Here is a 12,844-nt window from a genome sequence, read left to right on the forward strand (position 1 = left end):
TCAATATTCAGCTTACTGATGCAGCTGTAGAATTAATCAGAGAAAATGTCAAAGTAAATCATGAATGCTAAAGAATAGTTTGTACTTCCAAAAAAGAAATCTACACACCCTTTGGAAACGAGATGGATATATATTCAGGCTTTAACAAGGAGTAAGAATTTTTTTGGTAGGAAAAATTGATTAAGTAGTGTCTTCATGACTAGTGATTTAAATTATAAATCATATTCATGTTACTTGTCAACCAGTCAGATTACAGATCATAAGTGAGATCTTTGGTAATGTTAATTTTTGATACATTGATTCCCCCTCACCTCCCCCCACACCGTGGACATTGGTAAAACCCACATTCTCCAGTAATTACTGTACTCTTAGTACCTGTAATTTTTAAAATTGGGAATTAATAAGTACATGAGGGTTCTGTTTAATATTTGCAATGACTTTGCTTGGAGATTTTGAGGAATTTTTGGTACCTGGTTTTTCTTCCAGAAAAAAAAGGTGGCATATTGCCACGATTCTTGTATAGGCATAATATATAATTATATATGAATATCTGGAATTGCCACTCAGATATTTCTTTTTTTTAATCAATACATATTTATTGAGCATCTATTTTCTTAACATCTTTATTGGAGTATAATTGCTTTACAATGGTATGTTAGTTTCTGCTTTATAACAAAGTGAATCAGTTATACATATACATATATCCCCATATCTCTTCCCTCTTGCGTCTCTCTCCCTCCCTCCCTATCCCACCCCTCTAGGTGGTCACAAAGCACCGAGCTGATCTCCCTGTGCTATGCGGCTGCTTCCCACTAGCTATCTATTTTACGTTTGGTAGTGTATATATGTCCATGCCACTCTCTCACTTTGTCCCAGCTTACCCTTCCCCCTCCCCATATCCTCAAGTCCATTCTCTAGTAGGTCTGCGTCTTTATTCCCATCTTGCCCCTAGGTTCTTCATGACCATTTTTTTCTTTTTTTGTTTTAGATTCCATATATATGTGTTAGCATACGGTATTTGTTTTTCTCTTTTTGACTTACTTCACTCTGTATGACAGACTCTAGGTCCATCCACCTCACTACAAATAACTCAATTTTGTTTCTTTTTATGGCTGAGTAACATTCTATTGTATATATGTGCCACATCTTCTTTATCCATTCATCTGTTGATGGACACTTAGGTTGCTTCCATGTCCTGGCTATTGTAAATAGAACTGCAGTGAACATTGTGGTACATGACTCTTCTTGAATTACAGCTTTCTCAGGGTATATGCCCAGTAGTGGGATTGCTGGGTTGTATGGTAGTTTTGTTTTTAGTTTTTTAAGGAACCTCCATACTGTTTTCCATAGTGGCTGTATCAATTTACATTCCCACCAAGAGTGCAAGAGGGTTCCTTTTTCTCCACACCCTCTCCAGCATTTGTTGTTTGTAGATTTTCTGGTGATGCCCATTCTGACTGGTGTGAGGTGATACCTCATTGTAGTTTTGATTTGCATTTCTCTAATAATTAGTGATGTTGAGCAGCTTTTCATGTGCCTCTTGCCCATCTGTATATCTTCTTTGGAGAAATGTCTATTTAGGTCTTCTGCCCATTTTTGGATTGGGTTGTTTGTTTCTTTAATATTGAGCTGCATGAGCTGTTTATATATTTTGGAGATTAATCCTTTGTCTGTTGCTTCGTTTGCAAATATTTTCTCCCATTCTGAGGGTTGTCTTTTTGTCTTGTTTATGGTTTCCTTTGCTGTGCAAAAGCTCTTAAGTTTCATTAGGTCCCATTTGTTTATTTTTGTTTTTATTTCCATTCCTCTAGGAGGTGGGTCAAAAAGGATCTTGCTGTGATTTATGTCATGGAGTGTTCTGCCTATGTTTTCCTTCTAAGAGTTTAATAGTGTCTGGCCTTACATTTAGGTCTTTAATCCATTTTGAGTTTATTTTTGTGTATGGTGTTAGGGAGTGTTCTAATTTCATTCTTTTACATGTAGCTGTCCAGTTTTCCCAGCACCACTTATTGAAGAGGCTGTCTTTTCTCCACTGTATATTCTTGCCTCCTTTATCAAAGTTAAGGTGACCATATGTGCGTGGGTTTATCTCTGGGCTTACTATCCTGTTCCATTGATCTATATTTCTGTTTTTGTGCCAGTACCATACTGTCTTGGTTACTGTAGCTTTGTAGTATAGTCTGAAGTCAGGAGCCTGATTCCTCCAGCTCCATTTTTCTTTCTCAAGATTGCTTTGGCTATTCAGGGTCTTTTGTGTTTCCATACAAATTGTGCTATTTTTTTTTTCTAGTCACTTAGATATTTCTTATAAACATGATAATGATATTCCCTTACATTGACATAGCACTTTATAGCTTACACAAAACCTCTTTGTAAGATGTTTTAACCATCACAACAACCCTTTGAGTGGGTAGAATTTTCTGTCTTTGATGACTCTGATCCCTAATTATGAACTTTGGCTGATGATAGTTGCAGCATTAGAGATTGTGAGCTTTTTCAGTTCTGATGCCTTAAGCAAATTTGCAAGGGAGCCCTGATGTTAACTTTGGCAGGTTTCATGCCTGCAAATATTGATTGAGCCAGAAGCCCTAGTTGGAAAATGTCACCAGTGAATGTGCAGCCAGCAAAGGCAAGGGAAAACTCATTACTGCAGCTCATCTGTAACTTCTGGGTCAGGCCACTCACTACCATCTGGTAAAAATGAATGTTTGAAAACTCCTTTTTATTCTGACAAAATGCAATCAGGTGAGGTTAACAGCAGATGATTTCTGAGCACTTCGTATTGGTTAAAGCAATCCGTCCACAAGCTTGGGTTTGTGACATTCCATATGTCTAATCACCTGAAGAGGTATCAGAAAGCTTTGAAATCCCCAAATAAAGGTAGGAAGGAATTTAATTATGTGTACACCTCCCTTAACTATGTTGCATACATTCTTCCCATCTCATATTGAAAGTGTTTATTCTGAAAAAGAAAAGGCAATGAGAGAGGAAGAATGAAATAGGATTACTGTCTTAAAATAATATAAAGTGTTTTTTTTTAAAATGTGAGAGTGAGATTAAACCTATTTTATATTGCTTTAAGGAGAAAGATTATGGACTGGGGAAGAAAATTATTAAGTTGAAATGTTTCCCCTTAATTGAATGAACTCTCTGAGTGATCCAGAGATGGAGGGAGTGCAGTTTAGGAGGAGGTTAAGTTTCTGGTCACCGAAAGTGTTAGGAAACCCCAGCCTGTGCCTAGCAGAAATATTTTAAAGGGTTTTCAAACCTCAGAAAGATAATTGAGTTAAATCAAGGATTCCTAAAGTCTGGATTGTCTCTAGTGACTCAGAATTATTGCAAGAGGTTTTGAATCCAGATATACTCAAGCATTTTCTGTAGAATGAATCTCAATCTCTCAAAATCTCTCTCAAAATTAATCAGTCTCTCTTTTTCTGTTTCTCCGTGTCTTCTCTTCTCTGTCGTAAATGTGGGAGTTAAAAACACAAATTCAGTGAAAAGTATTACCAAATACATAGAAATGTATTTGTTTGTTGTCATTGTGTATTTTCTCAATTACTGGATACTAAAAAAGTGCAGCTGGGGTGGGGTCTGTCAAATATTTTGACGTTAAAAATGGGATCCTTGTTTTAACACCTATTAATGGTCAACACCCTCTCCAACCTTGAGGTTCTTTGATTTTAAGTCAGGTGTGTCCAGGAGAGATACACGTATTGTCTTCTGTGGGCTAAACTGTGTTTAGCACTTTAGAAACATTGGCCTTTATATATATATATGTATATATATATATAAAACGTCTGTGTGAAAGTGCGGGTTGTTCCTAGTTTATAGATTGAGAAAACTCAAGCCTGGAATGGGTAAGTTACTTCCCAGGGCTGCTAAGTAGAGGGACCAGGATTTGAATTTAGGAAAATCTGACTCCAAAATTCATTCTCCAAACAGGATATCACCATTGCACACAGGTTAGGAATGACTAGTTAGTATAGCGAAGGAGGAGACAAATTATATTGGGAACTAGGAGGCTTATATTATTGCCTACCACAGACAAGGTGCTTAAACCCACCGAGCTCAGGTTTCCCTATTTCTGTAAAAAGAGGGATAAACTAGATTATCTCTTTCAGCTCACATTTGAGTCTTTCCCATTGTTTGATATTTAGGAAACAGCACTTTATGCCCCCACTTGGAAGCCCCTTTTCTGAAGATATGTGACCTTCTTGATGCTAGGTGAAGAATTCCTGGTTTATTATAAAGTTAATAGAAGATTTCCTTTGAATTTTTCCATTTCCTTAATAAAAGTGGACATATTTTTCTTCCATTAACATGAAAGTACATTTTATGAAAATTACTCCACTTCTTAGCCAGGTAACATGGAATATTGAGCTATATTTAGATGTTCCCCCACAGTATACATCTACATTGTTATAGCCTGGTACAAATGTGCTCTTCACATTAATAATTGCACTGTGTGTTTTCATAATTTATCATAATGATACCATTATTGCTTATTATAGAAGTCCCCTTTCTTCTCCCCCACCCCCAAGTCTAATTGAGGTCGAGACAGACCATAAATGCGATAATATAGATTGCATGCTCAGAGGAAATGAGGTTGGTTTCATAGTGGAGTTTTAATTTAGGATTCGTTCTGCTGATGTAGCCTCTTCCTATGGTACATTACTTTGAGCCCAATATAACTTCATTTTCCCACAGCCCCTCATTATAGCTACAGCTTCTCACTGCTTTTTAATTAAAAAGAGGGGGGGGGGCGGAGAGAAATGAAACCTAAAGCTTAGGTTGGATATTGTCTAGGTATGCAGGGACTAGTCTAGGCAGATTGCTTATTTAATTTTTTAATTCTTTCAAAGCTTTCATGGAGATGTCTTGATTTCTATTTCTAGGGGGATGGGTATATATATCATCCATCATACACACACAAACACACACAAGGCATCAAGATTTTTGGAAAGTAAAGACATATGTATATTCTTGGAGCTTCCTATAAGCTTTGAGCAAGTGGGAATCCTTTGTGTATCCTAGAAAGGGTACCAGCTCTGTGGTTGCATGGTGGCAAATGCTTAGTGAGCATTTATTCCACTCGCCACCTATTGGGAATAAGGCAGGGAATGTAGAAGATTGTAAAAATCCTTAAAAGGCTGATGTTCTAGTACATCAGAAGTGAAGAGTTAATCATTTTTCTGCTGTGGGCAGCAGAAGCAGAGAAATGACTTTATTAAGAACAGTTTCTTTTGTCATTCCTTCATCTTGAGGGGTTCCAAACACCTTTCAGATACCAAAACAAATTAATCTCCAAAGGTGACTGGTAAGACTGGCTTAATCCTCTTGGGATTGGTTGTGTAAAACGCAAGGAGAGCTTGGGCCTGAGCTGATGACCTCTCTGACAGGCTGTGAGTGCTGCCTTTCTGGATCCAGAGTCCTTTGTCTCTTCTGTAGTGAAATCAGTTCAGCAGTTCCTAGGTTCTTCCCCACTTACATATTCTTGCTTTGTTTTGTATAACTGATCACTCTCTCAGTGGTGAATACTGGTAAATATAATCTAGAAGTTTATTTCTGGGGCAGGGTGTTGTTAGCTTCACAGATTTTAATGGGGGTCTTTTACAAATAGGACTTCAGCTGAATATGAGTCCCTATTTCATTCAGTGTTGCCAGAAATCCAATTTCATTTTGACATTATCAGGGAACAGGAACCCCTCAGATGAAAATTCCCTAAACCTGGGATGTCTAGTATGGTAGCCACTCACTGCACATGGCTGTTGGGCACATGAAATAGGGCTGGTTCTGTGTTGAGATACACCACGAGTGTAAAATACATCTACCAAATTCCAAAGACTTAGTATTAAAAAAAAAAAGTAAAATACTTCATTAGTAATTTTTTATATTGATTACATGTTGAAAAGGTAATTTTTAGATATATTGGATTAAATAAAATATATTATTGAAATTAATTTCATCTGTTTCTTTTTTTGTTTGGCTGCTAAAACAATTTTAAATTATATCTATGGCTTGTATTATATTTTGATTGGACTGCTATGTCCTAGATTGTTAAGCCCCTTGATAGCAAAACAATGTTTGTCTTTATGCCATGTGTCCCCAGCACAGTGCCTTATATATAGTTGGCACTTATTATATATTTGTTAAAGAAATGAATTTTAACCTTTATTACTCAGAATCGTCAAATTTCAGAAATGAGTAGGAACTTCTCTATTTGGAGGGTTAGTATCTGAAAAAGAATTGAGAGTTGAGTAGAGAAGCAAAGAACAGAAGTTTTTAAAATTTTGCCTTGGGAGAGAAAAATGCTGAAATAAAATATATCGGGCCTTTGGGAGGCTTATCCATCTGTTGGAGAGGGAGGTGGGAGCTGTTATGTTTGTCAAGGAACCATGTCAAAGCATCCCAGTGGGATGGGTTCTGCTGTGCTCTGCTACAGAGTTGTCCTCCATGAGGGGAGCTAAAGCCGAATACCCTGTATGAGGGGGAAGGAAATTGGAGATACAGTGGCTAAACCTAAAGGTTGCCCTCTTAGGAATGTGCTTAGACTATTCATAAAGATTAGAAAAGCTATTCTTGTCTCAAGAATCCGTTCTAGCCCTGTCTATCCCTGTGTCCCTATTTAGACATTACCCTAATGGAAGCCTGGGACTGGTACTAGGCCAGGCTGATTACTTGAGGATCCTTCAAGCCTTGGAATTCTTTAATAAATTATTTGTTGAATGAATGGTTTAACAAATATTATTTTAACTTGCCTAACGTCTTGTATGACTTATGTTTATATGTTCTTGCCTGAAAGTCCCTCAGATCTGTCTCAGCTAGGGTCCTGGAATCATGGAAATTGGCAAACTTCCCAGAGATCAGTTTCAACTTTTAGAAGGCACCAGGTTGTCTTTGCAAGAGTTTATTAAAGGATCTCAGGCATCGTGTCTCCCTGCTTATAAAATAGAACTGTTAACTACTTCTCATCCCCAGAGATGGGGTGAAGATTAAAAGGAGTGCTTTAAGTTCTGCAGAAGGAAAGTGCTATTTCAGTGGAAATTATTAGTGGTAAAAATGAAACTCCTCCCGGACCTCTGAAATGTTTGTTTTACAGAAGTGGATTGGAAGATGTGTTCAAAAGAGACATTGCCATTGTTCTTTTTTTTGCATTTCTTAACTGTGGCAGTATTTAGCTTTCTCCTTTTAATTGTGGTCCACTGCCTTTTCTCTCTGCGCTGAGATAAACAGTCCAGAAATTTCCTCTCCGTGGAGGACTGTGGAGCTCATGCTTTGATTTGGCTGCTGCAATAGGCTCACACTAATCAGAACCGCAGCAGGGCTTGTTTTAGGAGCCTGAAAGAATTAGTGCTCCCAGAGGGCTGAAGTTCCTTACCTGCTGTGGCGCTACCTAGTTTGAAGCCTGCCCTCCTTTAGGAGCAAGCTACCTCCTTCTCCTCACATGAAAACCACCACCTCCTTTTTTTGTACTCTTTGGTTACTGGCATGTTGATTTCCTTTTTCTTTTTCTTCTTCTTTTTTTTAAACGTGTAGACTAGTAATGATGAAAACAGATTTTTGTAATTTTTATATTTATGGAAATAGAGTGTGATCGTATGAAATTATAATCCATCCCAGGGAGACTCAGGAACAGAGTGAAAAATAGCAGGTGGTACCCCACAAACCGAATTGTCTAATGTGAGTTTTCTAAGCAATGTCATATGCTTAGACTTACTGAAGCACCTGGTATGTGGAATCAGCAGGGTACATGAATATAGAGGGGAATGCCTTTGTACCACTGGGGTAGCAGAGTTCAGTAACAGTGTGGGTTATAAGTCACAGGGTGAGATGTGTATCATGTATAATAGAAATTTGTCTGTTATCTCCAAAAGCAACTTAGCAGGCTGGCAGTGAATGTAGCATTTTCTTCACTTTGGTAGTAACATACCACATTGTACCTAGCACGCTGTTGGTGTGTGCAGTTATTGTAACAGATAAAGAAAAGCTCGTTGAAGAGCTTAACACAAATGTTTTGTGTTGGGGAAGACAGAATCATTTGGATTAATTAACTCATAGTAATAATTTTATATATTTGTTTAGTATTGTTTAGTGTTCTTTCACTACAGTTTGCCACTGTTTGGGACAAACTTCCAGTTATAAGGTAAATAAGTTCTGGGGACCTAATGTATAGCAGAGTGACTGTAGTTAATAATACTGTATCGTATACTTGAAAGTTGCTGAGATCTTAAATGTTCTCACCATCAGTGGTGGTGGGGAAAGGTAATTATGTGAGGTGATAGAGGTATTAACTAACCTTATTGTGGTATCATTTCACAAAATATATATGAATCAAATCATCATGTTGTACACCTTAAACTTGCACAAATTATATGTCAGTTATATCCCAATAAAGCTGAAAAAAATTTTTAAAATACACACAAAAACATCTTTTCTGAAGTTCACAGGGAGAAAAGGGTAATAATCTCCACTTGCAGATGAGGAAAGTAAGGCTTAGAGAGGTTAAATGATGTGCCCAAAGTTGCACAGTAGTAACTCAAGCTGAATGGAGATATTGGGCTGTTTGATATCTAGTGCGGTGCTCTTTTTCCTCAGTTCTGAGGCCCATTTCAGTAGTGCCCTGTTTTATTCCAGCTGAATGGCAAGCAATTGTAAAAACTCCTCCATGGATTGCATTGTCAGAGGGAGAATGAGACCCTAACAGTGCGGTGGGAAAAGCCCTGGACTAGGAGTCCGGAAGTGCCGTTCTATTTTCAGTGCTGCTCCTGGCTTTGTGACCTTGGGTAATACTTGACCTCTGGGCCTTACTCTACTCTGCTGGAAAGTAGGAATTTAGAATGTTGTAGACCCTTGGAAGTTGTGTATGTAATATTGTCTGTTTGAATTACTTGTGAGTGACTATAATCTTTTTAAAATCTGAATTAAAACCAGGTACTAAGGGATTGGTGTTGGGGACTGAATCCTAACTAGTAAATTGAGCTTAACCCAGCGTTCCCTTCTCAAAGTAGCCTTGTTCCCCGTGATTTCTGTATATACAGGAACTTCTGTGAAGTGCTAAACTTTACATATTGAAAAATACTTGTAACAAAAACCAGCTACCTTGTAGATGACTGTAATCATGTATTTATAGAATCGTTGCAGGTCTGAAAAATAACCACTTAGAGCTTTACTTCATTCTGTGGGAGAAATTGTATGCTCTGGTGTTTTTCAGTCAGGGAATTCCGAAAACTTTTAGGATGCTTGGTATGTATGCCCTTATACATATTTTCCAGCTCTAAAATCCTGTGTTTCTTTTTTCTCTTTCTTAGCCCAACAGGGGCACAAAACGTCCCCGGGATGATGAAGAGGAAGAGCTGAAAATGCGTCGGAGACAAGCTGGTACTCGAGAGCGTGGCCGCTTTCGGGAGGAGGAAATGACTGTGGTAGAAGAAGCAGATGATGACAAAAAACGGCTGCTTCAAATCATTGACAGAGAGGGTGAGGAGGAGGAGGAAGAGGTAAGGTGGCAGAGCTGGGCTTGGAGCTCAGATGCTCGGCCCTGACACAGCATCTGTAGAGTGTAATTCAGTGCTAAATGCTTAATTTCCCTGAACTTCCCAGCTTAATCTGTAAAATGGGGTTAAGAATACTTATTTCACAGTGTTGACATGAAGGTTAAGTGGAATAATGGAGTTGGGAAAGCATCTTACAAACTGTAAAGAACATTACAGATAGAGTTTTTAAATTATTCTGGATTATATATTATAATCGAGGCCCAAGCACTGAACTGTGGGGCAATTAGTATGGACTGAGGAGGGTCAGAGAGGCTTCCTAGCCAGTACTGAGGACACATAGAGGGCACTCATTTTTAAGTACAGTCAATAGTCTTTGAAAGAGGAGTAGAATTTTGTCAAACAAGTGGAGGAAGGGCTTTTCAGGCAGTTGAGATGGCCTTCGCAAAGCAACGAAGTTGAAGAAATTAAAGGCGCAGTTAGGGGATTAGGTATTTAGATGTGACTGAAAAAATATGGTTTAGGGAAAGAGATACCCAAGGCCCTTTCTATTTGCTGTTCCTCAAGGTGCCTTAGGGCCTTTGCACTGACTCCTGTCTCTGAACCTTTTTACTTCTGTGTCCTCTGCTGGCATGCTCTTCTTCCCCTGATACTTTTTACACGACTGGTTTCTTCTCATTCAGGTCTCAGTGCAGGTGTTTCTTCCTCAGGGAAGTCGTTCCTGTCTCTGAGGTAGCCCTGCAAGTCGTTCTCTTATTCTCTTATCACTTTATTCTGTATACTGTCTTCACAGCACTTATCATGATCTGAAATTCCTGTTTGTTATTTTACTCATTTGTTGTCCTCTCCCCAACCTCTGTTGAAAACAGGGACTGGCTCTGTTTTGTTCACAGCTGTATCTCTAGCATTCAGAGCAATGCCTAGAACTTGGTGTAGGCCCTTAACAAGTATTTATTGAATGAATAAATGAATGAAGCTGAAAAGAATAGAGGTAAAATATCAGTGATTAAAAATAATGTGACCTTACCTTTGTGTCTCTTTAAATCCTTAAGTGTTAACTTGTATGTAATTTCACTCTGACATTTTGTTCAGTATGAATTAGATTCTTAAGAGCCAGCTGTTTTTCGGTTCCCTCAAAGACTTGATGCTAAGTTTGGATTTAAAAAATGAAGCTGGAGTGTGAATCTGAGAAGAAAAAAAAATTGATTCATATTCCAAAAAGGTCTTTATTGTGTTATGACAGTAACTCTCTCCTCATTAGGATTTCTACCAGTGGTAATTCGGTGGTGTGCCCCTAAGAGATGGTGACACTTTGGAAATCTGTGGTGAGAAACAGTCTTGGATTTCCTCTCTGAGGGCAGCAGTCCTGCCAGCCTTAGACAAACTGTGTGTAGCACATCCTCCCTCTCTCCCTCCCTCCTTACTAGCTTCTGATCAATCTGTTAGCCCTGCAGCAGCAGTTAATTGGCAGGTATAATTCCCGTGTCGGGCAAGGCTGGTACTGGAGGATTAGGATAGTAGCTGTCATGGGTATAAGGTTTCTAGCCTGGAAGACAGAAATGGGATGTGGGACCAGCCCTTCTGTTAAGGGATAGGGAAAAAGAGGTCGCTTTGTAAAAATGACGCATGGAAGGCCACAAGTCCAGGAGTTATTTTCTCACTGCCACCAAAGTCCCATTTGATGAAAAACAAGTGATGTTTGCCCCTGTAAAGTCAGGTGAACTTGTAAAATATTATTGTCCTTTTTGTGCTACATCACCAGCATTCATCTTTCTGAAATCTCCCTCTGGTTTTTGACGTTGAGCTATTAGAGATACTGCTGTGGCTGATGACTAAGACTGATAATTCGGTTTTCCCCCAGTGTTGGAGAGAAATTAAAGGAGGGAAGGCCAAACCCTGGAGAGGCTAAGACTTTGGGAATCCTATGAGAGCTGTATTATTAACACTAATAAAGTTTTTTCCTACAGGGTTGGCAGGATGTTAGCTAAGGGAAAGAAAAGCTGTAGGTACTGAGATTGCTTGAAAGTGATTTAACCCTTTCCTAGCAATTTAAATTATTTTAGTTAAATCCCAGTGATAAGTTGGGTACATTAACAATCATGCTAATAGTTACAATAACAGCTTATATTAATAGAGTGTCATATAGTTTATAAAACAATTTTATGTACCTCATGTCTTTAGGTCATCTCTATGATGACCTAAAGTAGTTTTCCCCTTTCTCCCTGCCTTCCTTCCTTCCTTCCTTCAACAGATCTTCATTGGATGTCTCCTGTGTGCCAGGCCCTATCATGGGCACTGGAGAGTCAACAGTGAATAAGCAGACATGGGCCACTAACAGAGGTTTGGGGTTGGAGAGATTACTGGGCCAAATCCTACCAGGCCTTCCTTATACAGGTCATGTGAAGGATTTGGGACTTTATTCTAAATGCCAAGTGGATGAATTCACTTATGAGGTAGAATCAATTAGACTTGGTGAGGGTTTGAAGATTATATTCAGCAAAGTAACATTGCCACGTGGGTAGTAAGTAGTGAAGCTAAGCTCTGAGTCCTGACTGAGTCAGGGCACTGACTTCAGTTTTTTTACCAAGTCAGGGTACCTCTCCTTAAAGCTGTAGACACTGGGGAGCGGGTGGGGTTCCAACAGAGTACCTCAGGGTCCGGGAGTCATTGATAAAATCTAAGAAAGGTGTCATGCCCAAAATGAATGTATAGGTATCTCCCACTTAAAACTCAATATATCGGGGCTTCCCTGGTGGCGCAGTGGTTAAGAATCCGCCTGCCAATGCAGGGGACATGGGTTCGAGCCCTGGTCTGAAAAGATCCCACATGCCACGGAGCAACTGGGCCCGTGCTCCACAACTGCTGAGCCTGCGCTTTAGAACCCGCGAGCCACAACTACTGGGGCCTGTGCACCTAGAGCCTGTGCTCCGCAACAAAGAGTAACCCCAGCTCACCACAACTAGAGAAAACCCGCACGCAGCAATGAAGACCCAACACAGCCAAAAATAAGTAAATTAAAAAAAGAACCTCAATATGCCAAAATCTAAATTTAATAGCTAACATTTTTAGGTACTTAAAAAATTCTGAGATGATTCAGTGCTTTCATAGCTAACATTTTTAGGTACTTAAAAAATTATGAGATGATTCAGTGATTTCCAAAAGGATCTATTTCTGGTTCTCCATTTTTTTTTTTTTTTTTTGACGGTACGCGGGCCTCTCACTGTTTTGGCCTCTCCCGTTGCGGAGCACAGGCTCCGGACGCACAGGCTTAGAGGCCATGGCTCACGGGCCCAGCCGCTCCGCGGCATGTGGGATCTTCCCAGACGCACAAACCCGCGTCCCCTGCATCAGCA

The 12,844-nt window shown here is 39.2% G+C and overlaps 1 protein-coding gene across 1 annotated transcript in view; it reads left to right on the top strand.

Moving 5' to 3' along the window:
- Positions 1 to 12,844, top strand: part of CTNNBL1 (catenin beta like 1) — a 169,881-nt gene that overhangs the window by 20,126 nt on the left and 136,911 nt on the right. The window contains exon 2 of the mRNA XM_082856362.1: positions 9,309 to 9,497. Within this exon, the coding sequence (XP_082712488.1) occupies positions 9,309 to 9,497 (189 nt within the window). The remainder of the gene's footprint in view (positions 1 to 9,308; positions 9,498 to 12,844) is intronic.

The sequence above is a fragment of the Leucopleurus acutus genome (assembly GCF_964270905.1).
Source record: "Leucopleurus acutus genome assembly, chromosome: 16".
NCBI classification, from domain to species: Eukaryota; Metazoa; Chordata; class Mammalia; order Artiodactyla; family Delphinidae; genus Leucopleurus; species Leucopleurus acutus.